General features: G+C 22.7%; 1 protein-coding gene across 2 annotated transcripts in view; it reads left to right on the forward strand.

Annotated features, from left to right (window-relative positions):
- Positions 1 to 25,698, forward strand: part of LOC145266452 (uncharacterized) — a 582,076-nt gene that overhangs the window by 77,374 nt on the left and 479,004 nt on the right. For both annotated transcript variants that reach the window (XM_080122128.1, XM_080122127.1), the window contains exon 8: positions 10,203 to 10,404. In XM_080122128.1, the coding sequence (XP_079978254.1) occupies positions 10,203 to 10,404 (202 nt within the window). The remainder of the gene's footprint in view (positions 1 to 10,202; positions 10,405 to 25,698) is intronic.

Consider the following 25,698-nt stretch of genomic DNA (forward strand, 5'->3'; position numbering starts at 1 on the left):
TAATAAATACAAAAACTTTAATAAAAAAAACTGTATTAAATAAAAAGAAATGTAATAAATAAAAAAACTGTAATAAAAAAAACTGTAATGAATAAAAAACTGTAAGAAATACAAAAACTGTAATAAATAAAAAGACTTCAATAAATAAAAAAACTGTAATAAATATAAAAATGTAATAAATAAAAAATAATAATAAATAAAAAAATGTAATAAATAAACAAGCTGTAATAAATAAAAAACTGTAATAAATAAAAAGACTGTAATAATAAAAAACTGTAATAAATAAAAAAAATGTAAAAAAAATAAAAAACTGTAATAAATAAAAAGATTATGACAAATAAAAAACTGTAATAGATAAAAAAACTGTAATAAATACAAAAAATGTAATAAATAAAAAGACTGTAATAAATAAAAAGACTATAATAAATAAAAAACTGTAATAAATAAAAAAAAATCTGTAATAAATAAAAAAAATGTAATAAATGAAAAGATTATAATAAATAAAAAAACTGTAATAAAAAAAATGTAATAAATTCAAAAAAATGTAATCAATAAAAAACTGTAATAAATAAAAAGACTGTCACAAATAAAAAACTGTAATAAATATAAAGATTATAATAAATAAAACAACTGTAATAAATACAAAAAACTGTAATAAATAAAAAAAATGTAATAAATAAAAAACTGTAATAAATAAAAAGACTGTCACAAATAAAAAAACTGTAATAAATAAAAAGATTATAATACATAAAAAAACTGTAACAAATAAAAAGACTGTAACAAATAAAAAAAACTGTACTAAATAAAAAAGATTATAATAAATAAAAAAAACTGTAATAAATACAAAAACTTTAATAAAAAAACTGTATTAAATAAAAAGAAATGTAATAAATAAAAAAACTGTAATAAATAAAAAAAACTGTAATGAATAAAAAACTGTAAGAAATACAAAAACTGTAATAAATAAAAAGACTTCAATAAATAAAAAAACTGTAATAAATATAAAAATGTAATAAATAAAAAATAATAATAAATAAAAAAATGTAATAAATAAACAAGCTGTAATAAATAAATAACTGTAATAAATAAAAAGACTGTAATAATAAAAAACTGTAATAAATAAAAAAAATGTAAAAAAAATAAAAAACTGTAATAAATAAAAAGATTATGACAAATAAAAAACTGTAATAGATAAAAAAACTGTAATAAATACAAAAAATGTAATAAATAAAAAGACTGTAATAAATAAAAAGACTATAATAAAAAAAAAATGTAATAAATAAAAGAAAATCTGTAATAAATAAAAAAAAAGTAATAAATAAAAAGATTATAATAAATAAAAAAACTGTAATAAAAAAAATGTAATAAATTCAAAAAAATGTAATCAATAAAAAACTGTAATAAATAAAAAGACTGTCACAAATAAAAAACTGTAATAAATATAAAGATTATAATAAATAAAACAACTGTAATAAATACAAAAAACTGTAATAAATAAAAAAATGTAATAAATAAAAAACTGTAATAAATAAAAAGACTGTCACAAATAAAGAAACTGTAATAAATAAAAAGATTATAATACATAAAAAAACTGTAACAAATAAAAAGACTGTAACAAATAAAAAAAACTGTACTAAATAAAAAAGATTATAATAAATAAAAAAAACTGTAATAAATACAAAAACTTTAATAAAAAAAACTGTATTAAATAAAAAGAAATGTAATAAATAAAAAAACTGTAATAAATAAAAAAAACTGTAATGAATAAAAAACTGTAAGAAATACAAAAACTGTAATAAATAAAAAGACTTCAATAAATAAACAAACTGTAATAAATATAAAAATGTAATAAAAAAAATAATAATAAATAAAAAAAATGTAATAAATAAACAAGCTGTAATAAATAAAAAACTGTAATAAATAAAAAGACTGTAATAATAAAAAACTGTAATAAATAAAAAAAATGTAAAAAATAAAAAACTGTAATAAATAAAAAGATTATAACAAATAAAAAACTGTAATAAATAAAAAAAACTGTAATAAATACAAAAAAATGTAATAAATAAAAAGACTGTAATAAATAAAAAGACTATAATAAATAAAAAACTGTAATAAATAAAAAAAATCTGTAATAAATAACAAAAATGTAATAAATAAAAAGATTATAAAAAATAAAAAAAACTATAATAAATAAAAAAAACTGTAATAAATACAAAAAATGTAATAAATAAAAAAACTGTAATAAATAAAAAAGACTGTAACAAATAAAAAACTGTAACAAATAAAAAAACTGTAATAAATAAAAAGATTATAATAAATAAAAAAAATTGTAACAAATAAAAAGACTGTAACAAATAAAAAAACTGTAATAAATAAAAAGATTATAATAAATAAAAAAAACTGTAATAAATACAAAAACTGTAATAAATAAAAAAAACTTTAATAAATAAAAAACTGTAATAAATAAAAAAAATGTAATAAATAAAAAGAACTGTAATAAATAACAAAAAACTGTAATAAATAAAAAGACTGTAATAAAAAAAAAACTGTAACAAATGAAAAAACTGTAACAAATAAAAAGATTATAATAAATAATACAACTAATAAATCAAAAGATTATAATAAACAAAAACTGTAATAAATAAAAAGATTATAATAAATAAAAAAACTGTAATAAATAAAATATTATAATAAATAAAAAAAACAGTAATAAATAAAAAACTGTAATAAATAAAATAAAACTGTGATAAATAAAAGGACTGTAATAAATAAAAAACTGTAATAAATACAAAAACTGTAATAAATTAATAAAAAATGTAATAAATAAAAAACGGTAATTATTTAAAAAACTGTTATAAATAAAAGGACTGTAATAAATTAACAAAACTCTAATAAATACAAAACTGTAATAAATAAAAAAAAACGGTAATAAATAAAAAAACTCTAATAAAAATAAAAAACTGTAATAAATAAAACAAACTGTAATAAATAAAAAAAATCTGTAATAAATAAAAAAAACTGTAATAAATAAAAAGACTGTAATAAATAAAAAGACTGTAATAAATAAAAAGACTGTAAGAAATACAAAACTGTAATAAATACAAGAACTGTAATAAATATAAAGACTGTAACAAATAAAAAACTGTAATAAATAAAAAGATTCTAATAAATAAAAAACTGTAATAAAAAAACTGTAATAAATACAAAAAATGTAATAAATAAAAAGACTGTAATAAATAAAAAGACTGTAATAAATAAAACAAACTGTAACAAATAAAAAACTGTAACAAATAAAAAACTGTAATAAATAAAAAGATTATAATAAAAAAAAACTGTAATAAATAAAAGAAAAATGTAATAATTACAAAAAATGTAATAAATAAAAAAAACTGTAATAAATAAAAAAAATCTGTAACAAATAAAAAAAATATTGTACTAAATAAAAAAACTGTAATAAATAAAAAGACTGTAATAAATAAAAAGACTGTAACAAATAAAAAATGTAATAAATAAAAAGATTATAATAAATAAAAAAAACTGTAATAAATAAAAAAAAACTGTAATAAATGAAAAAATCTGTAATAAATAAAGAAAACTGTAATAAATAAAAAAACTGTAATAAATACAAAAACTGTAATAAATAAAAAACTGTAACAAATAAAAAAACTGTAATAAATAAAAACATTATAATAAATAAAAAGACTGTAATAATTAAAAAAACTGTAATAAATAAAAAAACTGTAACAAAAAAAACTGTAATAAATAAAAAAAACTGTAATTAAAAAAACTGTAATAAATAAAAAAACTGCAACAAATAAAAAAAAACTGTAATGAATAAAAAGATTATAATAAATAAAAAGACTAATAATTAAAAAAAAACTGTAACAAAAAAACTGTAATAAATAAAAAAAACTGTAATTAATAAAAAAAACTGTAAGAAAAAAAAACTGTAATAAATAAAAAAGACTGTAATAAATAAAAAAACCGTAATAAATAAAAAAAACTGTAATAAATACAAAAAGTGTAATAAATAAAAAGACTGTAACAAATAAAAAAACTGTAACAAATAAAAAGATTATAATAAATAAAAAACTCTAATAAAAAAAACTGTAATAAATACAAAAAAATGTAATAAATAAAAAGACTGTAATAAATAAAAAGACTGTAATAAGTAAAAAAACTGTAATAAATAAAAAGATTATAATAAATAAAAAAAACTCTAATAAATAAAAAAAACTGTGATAAATACAAAAAAATGTAATAAATAAAAAGATTATAATAAATAAAAAAACTGTAATAAATAAAAAAACTGTAATAAATAAAAAAAATCTGTAACAAATAAAAAACTGTAATAATAAAAAGATTATAATAAATAAAAAAACTGTAACAAATAAAAAGACTGTAACAAATAAAAAAACTGTAATAAATAAAAAGATTATAATAAATAAAAAAAACTGTAATAAATAAAAACAACTGTAATAAATACAAAAAAATGTAATAAATAAAAAGACTGTAATAAATAAAAAGAATGTAATAAATAAAAAACTGTAATAAATAAAAAGATTATAATAAATAAAAAAAATGTAATAAATAAAAAAATACTGTAATAAAAAAACTGTAATAAATACAAAAAAAAAATGTAATAAATACAAAGACTCTAATAAATAAAAAAAAAACTGAAATAAATAAAAAAGAAAGTCAGAGAAAGCAAAATAGCGTTCTCACAAAACGCAGTCTGGAATTGACAATTTTATTTACGTCTCAGATTTTCACCTCGTATTTTAGAAGATATGAGGACCTGTATAACATCGATTGTGCTGCTTGGTGATGGTAATGGAACAGCTTCTGTTTTTGTTTGTTTTTCAAATCCAGCCTATTCTGTCGATGCAGCTCTCCATTAACTTTAATATGGTATGACCTCGCATCCAGTCTTTGCTAAACAATGGCATTGTTTCACTCTTTCTGACCTTTTATGTATGGTGTCATCCGTACCACATCTCCAGGGCGCAATGGTTGAAGTGATTTTACTTTGTGATGGAAGTAATGCTCTTGCTTCCTGCTTCTCCATTTAATTATCTTGTGTAAATTTTTGTGTAGTTCTGGTTTGCGTAGATTCTCTCTGGTTGGAAAAGTATTTTTGTTCTTCTAGACATCAGCTTCTGTGCTGGTGATAAGAGACCTTTAGCTTGTGTATTCATGTGGTCGAGGATCGCTGAGTATCCATCCGCCTTATCAGCCATCATTTTCCGGAAGGGATTCTTTTCCACCTTTACTACAGATTCCACTTTTTCATTTGCACTGCTACTGTAAAAACTAACAGGTGTGTGTATAAAACACTACTTACTTGCAAACCAGTATGGCATGTTGTGAAAATGGTGTTTAATTTTAGTGATCACTGTCGGTGTCTTCTAAAAATTAACCCAACTACATTTGCACTGCTATTGTAAAAACTGACAGGTGTGTGTATAAAACACTACTTACTTGCAAAAGTCGAAAATTCCTGGTTATGAACTAGTATCCCATGTTGTGGTGTTTAAGCTTAGTGATCACTGTTTTGCCTGTGTAGTTGGAAGATGATCAATTCCACAGAAATTGCTCATCTAATCAACTGCGCAGAGATCGTCCCTATCTGCAAATTTGAAGATATCTACTCCTACTTTTGTCAAGGCTCTCTTAGGAATCTCATGCAACATTGTGGGGTCTGCTGGATTGGCTCTTCTGCAACATCCTTTTACTCTCAGGTATATAGAATGGAATATTTCTTTCAACACAGCCCATGGCCTACTATACATATGGCCCCGTATGTTACATGAGAGGTTACGTTTCTAAGAGGCCATTGTTTTTATTATGGAAAACTGTGTAAACTCGAGCCGCATACAACGTTGAAAATTTCAAAGGGAAGTAACTCATAAGTAGTTCATATTAACTCTTGAAATAATAAATAATAAACTTTAATTTAAATATTTTTATATTATTTCATTCTTAAAATACATGTTTTTATCCATATAAAATGTTTTTCACCGCTTTTGTTCATGTTAATTTACAGAACAAAAGTACAATAGAGTAACCTCCCTTGATTTTTTCAAAGACGTAAGCGATGTTTATGTTTACAACCATTTTTATGATCTCTACTTGTTAAATTTTTTCTACCCGTTTTAAATATTGTTAAAAATATATATTTTCTTTATAAAAATATTGTTAAGTTTTGTTATGACGTTAAATTTGAACTCAAATCCAACTCCAAAATCCAACTCCAAAATCCAACTGTTCTCTTCTTTTTGACAATGAACCGCCCCCTTAAGTAAACACTTCATCAAATATCCACACTAACATACTGTATTTGCAATAACCCTTATCCCTGAGTGACTTCCGGGCCTTGATAAGTGGTGACCTCCGTGTAAAAAAAAAAACGTGACGAGGCATTCCGTCAATTGCTACCTTGTTTTTGGAGAGTACTTCAGTCACTGTACCTTTTCCCCAGCGAGTCGTGCAACGAGAATTGGGTGGTTTCACCCACACCTCTTCACCAACTGCGATGTCCACGCAGGCATGTTCTTCTCTCTGTGTTACAGCCAATGGATGTCGCCATTCATAAGAGAAAATAGACCGGTGCGGCACTGAATTTTTGTCTTGACCAGGCTTGTGTAGCCAGGCTTTCTTGACTCTTGTCAGTCCATCTGCTTTATTTTTTTTGTGACGGAACTAAGGTAATAGTTACCTTTAGTTCGAATTCTCGAACCAAGTCTCCCAGCGCTCCAAGTCTATGCTTGATAAGCATCTCCGCTGCTCCTTTTGTTTTGATCCGCTTATCACCAGACAGCCCCGATTTAATCCACAACACCACTGTTGCAGAGTCTGTTTTAACATTCACTATCTGTAGCCCCCATTTTAGAGCCAGATTGATGCCTTTCATCACAGCATCGATTTCCGCAACATTGATATAGGCGCTATCATCCTTTTTGCATAGCCAAGCAGCATCTTCAACAGCCACTTCTCCTATTTCCAATAATACTCCTAATGCTACACTGCTAGTATCAGTCCATATCACCCCTTCATGGCCCTCCTTTAAATGCCATTCTCCTCTCACAGGGTCCATTTTTTTCACTTCTGCAATGACCTCTTGTATCATGAGAAGCACTTTTTGATCAACTGTATCTTCCCAACTGTCTCTCTAATCTGCCTTTTAATAAAACTGCACGCAGTTCGCAGCCATCTAGCTATTGGGTAGTGGCCAACCAGCTTTCCACATATAGAGAAGAGCTCTCTCTTGGCTAGGTCAACCTTGGCTTCAGGGATCTCATTTCCTCGCCCAAACATCAATTTTCCTGCCTTATTGTTCTGTAGTCGAAATCCCAAAGCCATTCCGTTTTCCAGTGACTCAGGCGGTTTTGTCGTCAGTCCATATGCTTTGATATGCTCTCTCACCCTTTCTGCGGTCACCTCTGTTTCGTCCACTAGTACATCGTTGATGTAAGAGCAGGTGCCTATCTTCACTGCATCGTCTTTGGCCAACACTGTCTTAAGAACTGCCGTCATTATCTTTGGTGCGGAGTTCAGACCAAATCCTAATCTGGTCAGACAATAAACTTGACCTTTATACTCTACCAATTGATACTTCCACAATTTCTCATCCACATGAAGTTGGAGGTAGGCTGACTTCAGGTCCACAATTTTAGTTGCCTACTTCATCCTCCTCCATTTCCTTACGACTTCTTCACACACGTTGATTCCGTCCTTTGTATGACAAGCGACAAACTTGTTCAGCTCACGGAAATCCAACACTGGCCTAACTTTCTTCTTAATAGGTTGGACCACAGCCATGAGTGGCAAAATTCCTTCAACTTTCCCTGACCACGGCATTAATATTCCTTCATCTATCCATCTCTCAACTTCTTTTTCAAACTGTGGCTCCGCAGCTCCTTTCAGTGTGCTTTTGTAGCAGCTGACCTGATTCGTCAATACAGGTGGCTCCGCGGTCCATCGCCATTCTACCATCAATTTTTCGCCATCGAAGCAGGCTCGAAAGTCATCATCCTCAATCAGACATGGTCGGGGTTTCGAATGTTGGTTGGTATCACCCCTGGTTACACTTCCTGTTATTCCCGGTGCACTCTGATTGTTCAACTTCACCTGGCCTTTAGCAATAGTAGCTCCTCCCAGTCGGTCTATTGCATCCAGGTCCAGCACCACACCAATTCCTGCAACCAGTCTATCCAGCACGATCACTCTTAGCTGCAATGGCATATTCCTTACTACAGTCTCCGCATCAGCCTCTCCACAGCATTCCACTTCTCTGTCATTCACTGCTCTAACGTTGCTGGTTCCATTCTCATAGTAATGAGTGTTGTTGTACATCCAGTATCAACAAGAGCTCTAGCCCTCTTTCGATTGATTGTGATCACTAACTGTGGCAACAAACTCTCATATGCCTGTTCAGTATAAAAGAGGTGACTACTGGCGCAATAGCACCCCTTTACTCGTTTCCCGGAAGCGAAGGGCAATTCCTGCTAATGTGCCCTACTTGGCCACACCAAAAACAGATAATGTCTGGCCGTGGCTCACTACAGTCTCTCATCAGGTGTGGTCCTTGACATCGAAAGGATTTACCGGTAAATCCACGGCCTTGCTTCATCACTGGTCGCTCCTTTCTGCTTGCCACAGCTCACTGGTCTGTTTCGCCAAAACATGCCTTAGAATCTCCTCCACCTCCATGGTTTCAATATCAGTAAGTCGTTGCAATTCCATGGAGATGCGATCAGGGAAACCAGTTACAAGCGGCAGCTTTACAGTCTTCTCAAGGCTGTGTCCCCCATATCCAGCCAATCCTGCTAGTCGCCTTATCTCTGCCACGTACACGACCACAGACTCCCCAGTCTAGGTGACTCTTTTGAGCTTGTTGTAAGCCTCAAATGTGCTCTTGAAAAATGCAGTCTTTAACTGGTTTTCGATGCTCTCAGCAATGGCCTGATCCGTCTCTCCCATTTCTAGATAGACCGCTAGAGCACTTCCTTCCAAATACATATGTATTAACGGGGCTACATCCTCGATCTTCTGCAGCCTTGCCACCAACTTCAGCTTGTTAAGCCACGCAACCACGTCACCTTCTCCAGTAAATGGCCTCAGGATATCGCTGCTCAATCTTACTCGGTCACCCATTTTTGTCACTGTGCCGAAATAGCTTGACGTTAAATTTGAACTCAAATCCAACTCCAAAGTCCAACTCCAAAATCCAACTCCAAAATCCAACTCCAAAATCCAACTGTTCTCTTCTCTCTGCACTTTCCACACTGACCGCACGATGCATGAGGTAAGGTTCTTTTCTTTTAACCACATTTGCTTAACAAAATGGTGAACAAATGCGTTGCATTTGACTGCAAAAGTGGTTAAAATAAATGAAAATCTATTAACTTTTCATTTTCCACATGGCAAACCCGACCTGTTTGAAAAATGGACAAAATTTGGAAATCGTGCTGCTTGGATTGCAACAAAAAATTCAGTTTTATGTATAAAACATTTTGAGGAAAAATTTATTTTAAAAGGGGAAAGAAATAAGTTAAATTGGTCCCTACATCCAATACCAGCAATTCATTCACCGTTAGTGAGTATTAAGCCATCTCTTCTACATACATCAAACACAATGGGAAAAGTCCCAAAGATCGAAATTACCAAGATGATGAACGACCAAATTTTCTTTCAGCAGATATTATTATGAGTTTCGAAGATTTGGAAGAAGCAAAGTGTTGACCCACTGGTTTCAGTTAAAAAAAACATGCAAAATATGTATCGATTTTCTGGATAGATTTTGAGACAAATTTTTCATTGCTAAAAGAGTGCATTCGGATTGACAACAATTTACACGTTCAACATCAGTATTATGGGAATCTAATACCATTACCACATTGGTTTGTGAAGGGTCACAATGCAAAACTTACAAGGTATAGCATGTTGGAAAATTCCCCCTCTTATATTCAAAACATTGTAGTGGAACCTCCAAATTCCATTCTAAAAGAACTATACAAATTTCAACATTTTAAACCTAATGGTCGTCCTTCATTTTCTGTTGAACTAATCAGATTCTCTTTATTATTGCGCTATACTAAGGGAATAAATGTTATACAAGACAAACGGGAATAAAATTATACAAGAAAGTGTCTAAAAATATAGAAATTCGTTTCATCATTACCTAATTTTTCTATTTTTAGTTTAATCTGAACAAAACGAACATGGCGAATGACTATTTAGAAATCTGGAGCGGAGGAAGTGATGCATCCGACCATTCTAGAATTGGACGATCGATTCATTCGGAATCAAACAAGTTTTATAGTATAAACAACTTTGTCTTTGTGAAATTTTATACAACCAAAAATGTGACTAAAGAGAGATTTTCTTTTAACTGGACATCAGGTAAGTTTTTTTTTATGTTTCTTGAAGCATACTGCTATGACAACGACGACGACGACAACAACAACAACAGTAAGAATGAAAACAACAACAACAACGACGAAAACAACAGCAACAACAACAACTGTAACAATGAAAACAACAACGACGACGAAAACAACAGCAACAACAACAACAGTTACAATGAAAACAACAACAACAACAACTTTCAAACTAATCTATTTCTGACAAGATTTTTACTTATTCCTCTTCCCCTCAAGTCCATCCTTTTCATTTTCTCCCATGTTTTCCATGGTCTTACCCTTTTGGTTGATTTTGCTATCTCAATGTTTTTACCTCTACTAATCCAAGAACTCTCATCCATTCTATAAACATGACCATACCATCGAAGTCTACTGTTTAGCATGCACTTCCCTATACTATCCAAATTTACTATTTCCATGAGGTCATCAGATCTAAGCCTGTCTTTACAACATCCTGTACACATCCATCATATCTTTGTCACATAATTTCTCTTCATGCAATGCATGTCCTCAACAGTGATGTACAGAAAACTTTTTCAAGGCAAAATACAGTAATGAACACAAAGTCTGTTACACTGATCAACAGCAAAACTATGGGAATTCATTTAAAAAAATATAATTAAAAAAACTGTATTCTAGTCAACATTCGAACGACATTGTAAATTCTTATCTGTTCAGTTCGGTTCTATGAACTCGATTCTCTTGCCAACTTAATTTCATTTTTTTGCTACATCATTTTGGGGCGAGGATCATTGATATGCAAATTAATGCATGTCAAACTACATTCCCCCTGATTCTTAAAGATCACCTCATAATCCCATGCCAAGATCGGCAATCACATTAACTTCCACCACGTGTTAGACTCTACTAGCTTCTCAAACAATGATAAACTCTACTAGCCTCTAAATTACAGCTAGGCTCTCAAACAACGCTAGGCACTGCTAACCTTTCAAACAATGCTAAGCTCTGCTAGACTCGCAAACACCGCTAGACACTACTAGCCTTTCAAATACTGCTAGATACTATTAGATTATCAAGCATTGCAAGACACTACTAGCTTCTCAAACACAAAAAAGTCAGTCAAATTGTAATTCTCTATTATACGGTTGCAATTAAAAAAAAGGTCATTTCAATCTTCCATTTTCGATGTTTACATTTTCTATGTTCGACACGAATCATTTAATTTTTCCTATCTTTTGACGCTTTCAGTTTTCAAAAATATCCCTCTCATCTCAGTCACATTGATTTTATATTTCAGGCCGAAATAGCTTATAATTAAAATAAATGTATTCTAGTCAGCATTCTAACGGCATTGTAATTGGTCAGTTCGATTCTCAGAGCTCGAATCTCCTGCCATCTCAAATTTTGATTTTTTTTACGTCATTTTGGGGGCTAAGCCTCATTGATATGCAAATTAATGCACACTGTTATGCAATGAAAGGCATTTAGGATACTCCATGTTGTGTTGTCCCCACCTTTTAAATCTTCTTTGTAGTTCCTGTATCTAAAACAATGTTCTCTGAATCTCCATGAATGCAACATGCCGTTTTGAAGAGTTAGCAACAAATGCATACAGCTTTTCCACAAAACTGAAAAAAGCTACAAAATGAATATTTGATTTGACACTTTTGACTAAAGGTAGGCAGTAAGCGTGCCTGTGGGTTCTGTCTCTGGTGTCTGGATTGCAATCCATTCCACTAATATTTGCTGCCTCATCATACCCTTATCCACACATATAATCTATATCTAGGTAATTTGTATTATGCATAGACATCACTTCATCCATCAGTTCCTCACCAGTTGTTGATTACACATTGAACACATGCATGAAACGTTCTTTTATTTCAAAGTCATGTACAAATTTTACAACAAAAAAAAAAACTGTTCTGTACGTGATACATTAGTTGTTTCATCCATGAAGATAAAGAAGATCTTGCTTGTGTGAATTTCTTTTAATATTACTCACCTAATTGAAATGGCCAAAGCCTGGATTAGACCATTCTGAGTCCTGTTTTAAAGTAATGACACTTGGGGTCTTTTCAGTGTTTCTTTTTTTTTTTCTTTAAGTTCATCAAGGTGCAGTTTAACCACAGACGCCTGTGGAATTGTCTTCCGTTTTCCTGCTTTCCGGCTGACTACAATATGGTTGTGTTCAAGTCTAACGTAAATAAGTTCTTGATGAGCCGTTCCATATAAGTTATCAAATTTAACAAATTTTCATTACTAATGATTATTATATTGTCCAATTTCTACTGTACACTCTTTAACCCTTATCCTTGAGTGGCCTCTTGGGCTTGATAATGTGTTGATGCCTATGTAAAAAAAAAAAGTCCAATGTGAACAAGTTCTAATTGAACCGTCCCCCTAAGTAATCCAAGTTACAAAATTCCCACTGTTTACTATGCTAAAATCACAATGACTAATGTATACCTATTAACCCTTATCCTCGAGTGGCCTCTGGGCCTTGATAAGCGGTGAATCCCATGTAAAAAAAAAAAAAAAAACAAAAAAAACTATCATACTTGCTAAGCATTTCCACAAGTTCAAGAAATTTTCCTCATGTGTAGAACTTTTGCTGTTTTCCCCTAAATGACAAACCCTGTCTTGCCAGGTATGGGGTGATGGAAATTTACCTACATAAAATTTCTCGGTTTCTTTGCTTCTTTTTGTCTCTGGCAACTTGTAATTTGCAATCAGCTGCTTCTAAAGCAATACTCAATGCTTGGCTTTAGAAGCCTTTCCATCGAACCATACCAATCATGTAAGATTACAAAAAATGTATTCCTTTATTTTCTCTAAAGCTTCCCTCCAACGACTTATGCCCTCTGATTTCCAAACTGCTCGGCCAATGTACTTTCCTTCATTCAAAAGGAGATGCTTGCTGAAGCAAAATATAGCATCCTTTTGAGGTGAATACTCAAATCAAGAGTTCCTTTTATACCATTTCTTTTGAAAAGAACATCCTTCTCAATTTTATTTTTACACAGGCAACACCACATTATCAAGGCCAAGAGACCACTCGAGGATAAGGGTTAAAGAGTGTACAGTAGAAATTGGACAATATAGTAATCATTAGTAATGGGAATTCGGTAAATTTGTTAACTTATATGGAACGGCTCATCAAGAACTTGTTTATGCTAGACTTGAAGACAACCATATTGTAGTCAGCTGGAAAGCAGGAAAACTGAAGACAATTCCACAGGCGTGCAGTTCTAAGAAAGAAGCTTTGTTCATGGAATCTACGTTTAGGTTTAGGCACAGATAAAGAGTTGGGGGAATTATTGATAGTGTTTTCAGCTAGACAAGTGTTTCTTGTGAAAGTTTGGCGAGGAGGAGACTATAGACTGAAGCTCAGTCGAACACTTTCCATGAAAATAACGATACATCAGAGACAAACTAGCAACATCTCTTCTGTGAGATAGAGGTTGCAGGGAAGAGAAAAGGACATCTCCTACGAGGCTACAAAGTCTATTTTGAACTCTATCAACGCAGGACAAGTCCTTTCTAGCAGCTCCTGCCCAGATGTGCCAAAAGTATTCCATCCTTGGACGTACCTGGCTCTTATATAGATAGAGAATTGCATCAGCAGTGAGATATCTACTGGATCGATAGAAAGATCCCACCATTTTTCCAGTGGCCTTGGCAACAGATTTGATGTACGTGTTCCATTTAAGATCAGGAGTAACGGTCAAGCCCAGAAGCTTGTCAAAACTGGAGACCTCCTGAAGACGAGAGCCATTCATTTCAATTGATGCCAGATGTGGATCAGAATGTTGATGATGTAATTCTTGGGATATGAAATTACTGGTTGAGTGGTTATTGCCCAGTGAGTGTTGTGAAATAGTCACTAATATGTATTTTATAAGCAATCACATGGGCAAATCATTTGGAGACTGTAATTCAGGTAGCATGACAAATGGCTCTTCAACTTTCGGCACTTCTGCTTTCACATCTGGGGGTTCTGTGGAACAAGTTGTTGCTGCAGGTCATCTACATTGTCTGCTTCGTTTTGCTCGTCGACTGCTTCCATATTTTCAGCTGATGACTATTCACTCTCCCAAGTCTCTTTTCAGTCCCCCGAATTCTCCACTTCCTCTAGGCTTCATCAAGTTCTTTGGCAGCATCTTGTCTATTCTGTTCCTGCTTCTTTTTTCTTCTCTCCTTTCGTGACATATTATAGATGATTAGAACCTGAAAAGAAATAATTATTATAAAAACGTAGGTGACTGAAGTAGAAATTATTGACGCTTTTGCTGAATGAAGACGCGGATATAATCGTAAATTTCTGGACAGTTAATGTAAAATGCCAGAAGGTGCCGTACGAAGATTGGGTGATATATTTTCGTGCAACTTTAGTAAATTTTTGAATAACAGATAACAATAAAATATAGTCTTGCATTATATTAATTAATTTGCTTGTTCTAATGATATATTTAAACTTTTATTCGGTGATTGTAAAATGATTTTGTATTCAACATAAGATAATCAAATTTTAGATATATCAGCGTCGACTGAATGTTAAACAGCGTCTGGAAAGCCTGAGCTGACGGAGCAATGAGAAGAGGGGCAGATAACTCGAAAATATTCCGAAAATATTACTTGTACAGTTTTAACATTATTTTAATAAAAAAAATTATCATCTACCTTATCATCATATGGAGTTTTTTATGAGAATTTATTTCCGTCATGGGTACGTACATCATACGGAATCTTCTTTATCCGTTTTTTTATTTATTTTACTAAAGTCTTTATAAAACTTCACAAGCACTTTTTGTTCTAATAAACCAATGCTAGCACTAGTTTGGGCAACTTTCTGCCATTTGTGTAAAATAGTCAGAAAATTCTGATGAGAGTGCTGTCTTTATTCTACTTAAAAACCAATTTTTAAGAAGATGGCAACGACAACAAAGAAGGCAAATATATTTCAGTCACACACACACAAAAAAGGTAATTGGAAACACAAAGGAATTTTGTAGAGAAAGAAAAACGTTGATAGAAAGAGCGATGGTTAGCTTTGGGTAAAAGAAGCCCCATTTCTTCGTAAAGAAATAAAAATATTTTCCAAATAAATATACAGATACATTACCTTTAAAAACTTCTCTCTATATATGTATTCCTTTTATTTTAAGACTCGTTTTAGGTAACTATATCTGCCTCACACGCAAAAAGAGTAATTTGAAGCACAAATAAACTTTATAAACAAAGAAAAACGCGGATAGAAAACATGAGGGTTACCTTTGGGTTAAAAAAAAAGCCACATTTTTTTGAAAGAAACAAAAATGTTTTCCAAAATAAATATGCAAATACATTAACTTTACAAACTTCTATACATAATATATTTCTTCTATTTTAAGACTCGTTTTAGATAAATATATCTTAGTCTCACACACAAAAAGAGTAATTCGAAGCACAAATAAATTTTGTAGAGAAAGAAAAACGCTGATAGAGAGGACGAGGGTTATTTTTGGGTTAAAGAAGTCACATTTCTTTTTAAAGAAATAAAAATATTTTCCAAAATAAATATGCAAATACATGACCTTTAAAAACTTCTATATATATATTCCTTCTACTTTAATACTCGTTTTAGATAAATATATCTTAGTCTCACACACAAAAAGAGTAATTCGAAACACAAATAAATTTTGTAAGGAAAGGGGAACGATGATAGTACTTGCATTGTTGACTATTATTATTATTATTATTATTATTATTATTATTATTATTATTATTATTATTATTATTTATTATTATTATTTATTGTTATTATTATTATTATTATTATTATTATTTATTATTATTATTTATTATTATTATTTATTATTATTATTGTTATTATTATTATTTATTATTTAATATTATTATTATTTATTATTATTATTGTTATTATTATTATTTATTATTATTATGATTATTATTATTATTTATTATTATGATTATTATTATTATTTATTATTATTATTATTTATTATTATTATTATTTATTATAATTATCACCATTATTATTTATTATTATGATTATTTATTATTATGATTATTTATTATTATTATTTATTATTATTATTATTTATCATTATTATTATTTATTATAAATATTATTTATTATTATAATTATTATTATTATTTATTATTATTATTATTATTATTTATTATTATTATTATTATTTATTATTATTATTATTATTATTATTTATTATTATTATTATTATTTATTATTATTATTATTTATTATTATTTATTATAATTATTATTATAATTAATATTATTATTTATTATTATTATTATCATTTATTTTTATTATTAATAATATTATAATTATTATTATTAAAATTATTATTATATATTATTATTATTATTTCATTTTTATTATTATTATTATTATTATTATTATTATTATTTTATTACTTTATTATTATCAATTTTATTATTATTATTTTATTACTTTATTATTATCAATTATTATTAATATTATTTTTTATTATTATTCTTATAATTATTTATTATTTTTACTAGTATTATTATTACTATTATTATTTTTTATTTAATATTATAATTTATTATTATTAAATTTTATTATAATTTATAATTATTATTGTTTATTATTATTATTATGATTATTATTTATTATTATCATTATTTATTATAATTATTATAATTTACTATCATGTATTATTATTATATATTAGTCATTAATGTTATTATTTATTAAAAATTATTATTATTGGTGTTAAATAATAATAATAATTATTATTATTATTTATTATTATTAATATTATTATTTATTATTATTATTGTTCTTGTTGTTTATTATTATTTATTATTATTTATTATTATCATTTATTATTATTACTCATTATATATTATTATTATATATTATTGTTATTATTATAATTTATTATTACTATTATTATTTATAATTTTTATTATTACTAATATTTATTATAAAAATTATTATTTATTATTAATATTTTCATTTATTATTATTATTATCATTATTATCAATTACTATTATTATCATTATTATCTATTATTATTACAATTATTATAATAATTTATTATTACTGTAATCATCATTATTATAATAATAGCTATTATTATACTTATTATTATATATCATTATTTTTATAATAATAATAATTATTATTATTATTATTTATTGTTATTATTATGATTATTATTTGTATTAATATTTGTTATTATTATCATTATTATTATTAATATCATTATTATTATATATCATTATAATTTATTATTATTATTTATTTAATTATAATTATTATTATTATTGTAATTATTCTTATTTTTTATAATTATCAAAAGTAATTTTGTGTATTATTATTTGTTCTTATTATCATTATTATTCTAATTCTTATTATCATTAATATTATTATTGTTAATTACTATTATTGTTATTATTAATTATTATTATTATTTATTATTATTTATATTATACATTATAATTATTCTTTATTATATATTATTATTACTTAATATTAATATTTATTATTATTATTTCTATTAATTATAATTATTATAATTTATTATTATAATTATTAATATAATTATTTATTATTGTTATCATTATTATTATTACTAATTATAATATTATCATTATTATAATATCATTATTATAATGATTATCATTATTGTTTTTTTATTATTATTTATTATTATCATTAAAAGTATGATTGGTATTATTATTCGTTCTTATTATCATTATTATTGTTATTATTATTATTATGATTATTATTATTATTATTATCATTATTATTATTATTATTATTATCATGACTATTATTTTCATTAATATTATTTATTATTATTATTATTATTATTATTATTATTGGAATTATTGTTTGGTATTATTTTATATAATCATTATTATTTATTGATTTATTATAATTATTATGTATTACTATTATTTTATATTATTAATATTTATTATTATTAATAATATTTATCATTTATTATAATTGTTATTATTTATTATTATTGTTATTATTATTTATTATTGTTATTATTATTTATTATTATGCATTATTGTTATTATTATTTATAATAATTTATTATTATTATTATTATTTTATTATTATTATTTATTTATAAATTTTATTTATTATTATTTATCAGTATTAGTATTTCTTATTATTTATAATATTTTACATAATAATATTTTTTATTTATTATTATTATTATTATTATTATTATTTATTTTTAATATAATTTCTTATTTATTATTATTATTTATGCTTATTACATTAATTATTATTATTAATTATTATCATTATTTTTATTATTATTATTTATTATCATGATTATATTATTATGATTATGTATTATTATCATAATTATTCATACCATGATTATTATTAATATTATTATTATTATTATTATTAATATAAATATTATTATTATTATTATTTTTATTATTATCGTTATTATTTATATCATTATTATTATTATAATTATTATAAATATTATTATTATTATTATTTATTATTATGATTTGTGTTATTTGTTATTATTATCATTATTATTACTATTATCATTACTATTATTATTGTCTTCATTATTATTATTATAAAATAAAATTATTATTACTATTATTATTTTTTATTTAATATTCTTTTTATCATTGTTTAGTATTATTATTATTATTATTATTATTATTTATTATTATTAATATTGTTTATTATTAATTTTATTCTTGTTTATTATTATTCATTATTATTATTATTATTTTTAACTATTATTTATTATTTTATAAATTATTATTACTATTTATTATTATTATCATATCATATATTTTTCTAGTGTAAATATTTATTATTATCATTATTATTTATATTATTACTATTATTTATGATAACTATCATTATTTATTATTAATTTTATTATTTATTATTAGTATTATCATTATTATCTATTATTATACTTATTATCATAAATAATAAATAGTGATAATAAATCATATAAATAAATGCTAATAATAATAAATAAATAAATATAATAAAAAGGATAAATAATAATAATGATAATAATAATAAATAATTTATGATAAATAATAATAATATTCAATAATAATTATAAATAATAATAATAATAATTAAAATAAAAATAACAAATAATAATCAATGATAAATAATAATAATAATAATAACGATTAGATGAATAACAATTAATAAAAATACCAATCATACTTATAATATTAATAATAATAATAATAAATAATAATACTTTTAATACATAATAATAGATAATAATAATAAATGATAATAATAAACAATAATACATAAAAATAATAGTGAATAATAATAACGAAGAAAATATTAACCACTAATAATGATAATAATAATAATAATAAACATTAATAATTATAATAATAGCGATAATAACAACAATAATAATAATTACGATAAGAGTAAAATTAAATAATATTAATAATAATAATAATAATAATAATAATAAAAGTACATAATAATAATTACAATAAATAATAATAATAAATAATAATAAATAATTTTAATAATTATAAATAATAATAATAAAAAATAATTAAAAATAATAATATTAAATAATAATACAAAATAATAATAACAACAAATTATAATAATTGTAAATAATAATAATAAATAATAATGATTATAAAATAAATAGTACTAATAGTAATCAATAATATAAATGAATAATAATAAATAATAAAAATTAATAATAATAATATCAAATAATAATGGAATAATAATATTAATAATGAAATAAACAATAATAATAACAAATATTAATAATAATAAAAAATAATGATAATAATAATAAACCAAAAATAATTATAATAATATTAATAATAATAAATTAATAATAAACAATTAACATAATATAATGATAATAACAATAATGATAATGATTGTAAATAATTATAATAAAAAATAATAATAACAATGATAATAATAAAAAATAATAATAATAAGGAATAAGTAATGATATATATAAAATAATAGTGATAATAAATAATAATACTATCATCAATTAATAATAATAAATAACAATAAATATGAAGCATAATAATAAAATATCATTTGTAATCATTAATAATAATAAACCATAATATTAAAAAAATAATGATCAATAACTAATACTGATAAATAATAATTAAATAATTAATAATAAAAAGAAATAAATAACATTAATATTAATAATAAATGAGAATAATAATAATAACAAATGATAACAACAAATATGAATGATTAAAAAATAAATAATAATAAATATAAATAATATTAATAAATGATAATAACAAACAAAAAATAATAATTAATGATACTACATAATAATAGATAATAATAATAATCAATGACAAATAATGATAATAATAATAAAAATGATAAATAATAATATCAATAAATAGTAATAATAATAACCATGAAGAAATAAGAAATAATAATAATAGTAATAATAATCATGAAAATAATAATAACCACTAGTAATGATAATACTACTACTAATAATAATAAACATTAATAATGATAATGAGCATGATAATAACTGTAATAATAATATTAATAATGATAATAGTAATAATAACTTATAATATTAATAATTATAATAATAGTGCTAAATAATAATAAATAATAATAATAAAATAAAATAATTACAACAAAAAATAGTAATAAATAATAATAAATAATAATAATAATTAATAATAATAATAATAATAATAAATAAATATAAACTAATAATAATGTATAATAATAAAAAGTAATAATAAATGATAATAATTATAATATATAATTTATTATTATTTTTATTATTTTAAAATCATTAATTATTCATTATTATTATTTATTACTATTAGTATTTTTTATTTTTATCACAATTATTATTATTAATCATTAATTATTATTATTATTGTTATTATTTTTGATTAATGTTATTATTGATTATAATTATAATTTTTGATCATTATTATTATTATTTATTAGTGTTATTATTAATTATAATTTTATTGTTAATATTAGTATTAGTTATTCTTTTTTACTATTATTATTTATTGTAATTATTATTTTGTGTTATTATTATTTATTATTGTTATTGGGTATTATTTTTATTATTATCATTATTTATTATTACTCTTATCATTATTATAATTATTGTAATTATCATTATTATTATCATTATTAATGCCTGTAATTATTATTATTATTATCATTATTATGCGTTATTATTTTTTTCGTTATTATTATTACTATCATTATTATTAATATTATTTAGTATGTTATTATTATTAATATTTATTATGTTTCTTATTTCTTATTTTAATTATTATAATTATTGGTACTATTAGTATTATTCTTTGGTATTATAATAATAATCATAATAATCATAATAATAATTATAATAAAAATAATATTAAGATTAATAATAAGAAATTATAATAAGAAATAATAAGAAATCATAACAATAAAAAATAATGATAATAATAAATAATAATAATAAGAAGAAGAACTAATCACATAAAGAAATAATAATAATAATGATAATAATAATAATAATAATAAATTTAAAAAAAAAAAAATTAATATTTATACATTATAATAATAATAAAAATGAGAAATAAATAATAATAATAATAATAATAATAATCATAATAATAATAAAAATAAATTACGTACATAATAAAAAAATAATATTAAACAATAATAATAATAATAAAAAATAATGATAATAAATAATGATAATAATAATAAATAATGATGATATAATAATAATAATGATAATAATAATAAATAATGACGATAAAAATAAATATTAACAATAAAAATAATAATAAATAGCAACAATAACAAATAATATTAATAATAAATAATAATAATAATAATACATAATTATAAATAATATATATAGTAAATAAAAATAAACAATAATAATAATAATAAATAATAATAATGCTAATAATAATAATTAATTATAATAATAATAAATAATAAGAATAATAAATAATACATAATAATTATGATAAATAATATTAATAATAGTAATTACTAATAAATAATAATAGTTATTATAATAATAAAGAATAATAATAATCAATAATAACAATATTTAATATTAATAACAATAACAATTACATAATAATAATAGAAAATTAATAAATAATAATAATACCACATAATAATAATTATGATTATAAATAATAATAATTATAATAAATAATAATAAATGATAATAAATTATGATAAATACTAATAATAATGATAATAATAAATAATAATAATAATAATAATATCAATAAAAAATTTTAATATATATTAAACCAGGACAAATTATACCAATAATCATAAAATAATAATAATAATAATAATAATAATAATAATAATAATAATAATAATTAATTATTATAATAATAAAAAAAGATAATAATAAATAATATCATCATAATAATAATATTAAATATTCATTATAATAATAATACATAATGACATATAATAATAATAAATAATAATAATAATAATAAATTATAATGAGAAATAATTATACAAAATTATAAGAATAATAATGATGATAAACAATTAAAATTTTAATCATTTAATAATAATAAATAATAATAATGAATAATAATAATAATCATTTATAATAACAAATAATAATAATATTAATAATAATAAAAAATAATAATAATTAATTAATAATAATAATAATAGTAATAATAATAATATACAATAATTAATAATAATATATAATTATGAGGGGAAATATGTAAATAATTATGATTATAATAATAATAATAAATCATAATAATTAATATTATAAATCATAATAATAATAATAATGATAAAATAAATAACTAATAATAATAATAAATAAAAATAATTATAATAAATAATGATAATAACATTAATATTAATAATAATAATAATAATAATAATAATAATAATAATAAATAATAATAATGATAGTCACAATAATAATAATCATAAAAATCCTAATAATTATAATGATAAATAATAATGAGTAATAATAAATAATAATAACTATGTAATAATAATATATAATGATAAATGATAAAATTAAAAAAATATAATTAAGAATTAATATTGATAATTACAATAAATTATAATATTAAAAATTGTTATATAATGAACAATAATAATAAATTATAATGCATAATAATAAATAATTATAAATAATAACAATAGTAAATAATAATAATATATAATAATAATAAATAATACTAATAAATAATAATTATAATGATAATAATAAAAATATAATAATAATAATAAATAATAAGAATAATAATTAAAAATAAATAATAACAATAAAAAATAATGATAAATATAATAATAAAGAATAGTAATAATATATAATTATAATAAATAATATTAATAATAATAAATAATAATAATAGTAATAATAACTAATACTAAATAATAATAAATAATAAACAATAATAATTATAATATATAATAATAATCGTATTAATAAATAATAATAATAATGATAATAATAATAATAATAATAATAATAATAATAACATTAATAATAATAAATAGTAATTATAAAAATAAATATAAATAACAATAATGAATAATAAAAATAGTAATAAAAAATAATAAATAATAATAGCAATGATGATAATAATAATAATGATAAGAAATAATTATGATAATAATAAATTATAATAATTATATATATAATCATAATAAGTAATAATAATAATAAAAATAAAATATATTAAAATTAATAATAATATTTAATAATAATAATAATAGTGATAATAATAATAATTATAATAATAATAATAAATAATAATTAATAAAATTAATAATAATAACGAATAATTATGATAAATAATAATAAATCATATTAATGATAATAAATTATAATAATAATTATAAATGATAATAATAAACAATAATAATATTAAATAATAATTATAAGCATAATAAATAAATATAAATTATACTAACAATAAATAATAATAATAAATAATATTAATAATAATAAATAATAATAATAGCAATAATTTATAATAAAAATTTTAATAAAAATAAAAAAATAATTTAATCATATTCTTCTTTAATATTATTAATATTTATTATTATCATTTTTATTATTATTATTATTGATATTATTATTTGTTATTAATATTATCCTTATTATTATAATTGTTATTATTTACTGGTATTATTACTCTTATCATGATTATTATTTATTATTATTATTGTTACAGTTATATTATTATTATTATTTTTATTATTATTATAATTATTATTTGTATTATTATATCTTTTTATTATTATCATTATTATGATTATTATTATCATTAATATTATTACTATTATTTATTGTTTCATGGTTTATTATTGTTATTTATCATCGTTTATTATTATTAATATATATTTAGCATTATTATTATTATTTTTGTTTATTTTTTGTAATGTATTATTATTATTATTATTTGTTATTATTAGTATTATTTATTAATGTTATTTATTTCATTATCATTATTGTTCATTGTCATTTTTTATTCTTCTTATTATTTATTATTGTTATAATTATTGTTATGTATTTAAGAATTCAGGTGATAAGTCATCTCCCTCTCAATACAGACCAATAAGTCTTCTCTGTGTTATGAGTAAGTTACTGGAATCAATATTAAATAGAGAAATAGTCAACCACCTCAGCAGAAACAACCTTCTTAGTGACACACAATATGGTTTCCGCTCTGCAAGATCTACCGCAGATGTGCTGACGGTTATATCCCACAGGATTAGTGAATCTCTTGACAAAGGCTTCCTTTCTAGGGCAATTGCTCTTGACATATCAAAGGCCTTTGACAAAGTTTGGCATAAGGGTCTACTTCACAAGATTTCCAGCTACGGTATAACTGGAAATGTTTTCTCAATCATTAAATCATTTCTCTCCAATAGGCTCATAAGAGTAGTGGTAGATGGACAAAAATCGGAGGCCTGCAATATAAATGTTGGAGTCCCTCAGGGGTCAATCCTCGGCCCAACTCTCTTCCTGATCTACATCAATGACCTCCCTAAACACATACTTAAATCATTCGTTGACATCTATGCTGATGACACAACCATCTACGGCAACACATCAACGGCTGTAAATGACAAAGTTCTCTCGGATTCTCTCTCCTCTGATCTCGAGCGCGTGGTTCAGTGGGGGAAGATGTGGCTAGTTACCTTTAATGCATCTAAAACCAAACTCCTATCCTTACATCATCAACGCTCTGATCCCCAGCTGGCATCAATTGTGATGGATG

Source organism: Euprymna scolopes, chromosome 41 (assembly GCF_053919585.1).
Source record: "Euprymna scolopes isolate OS-2025 chromosome 41, ASM5391958v1, whole genome shotgun sequence".
In the NCBI taxonomy this organism is placed as follows: domain Eukaryota; kingdom Metazoa; phylum Mollusca; class Cephalopoda; order Sepiida; family Sepiolidae; genus Euprymna; species Euprymna scolopes.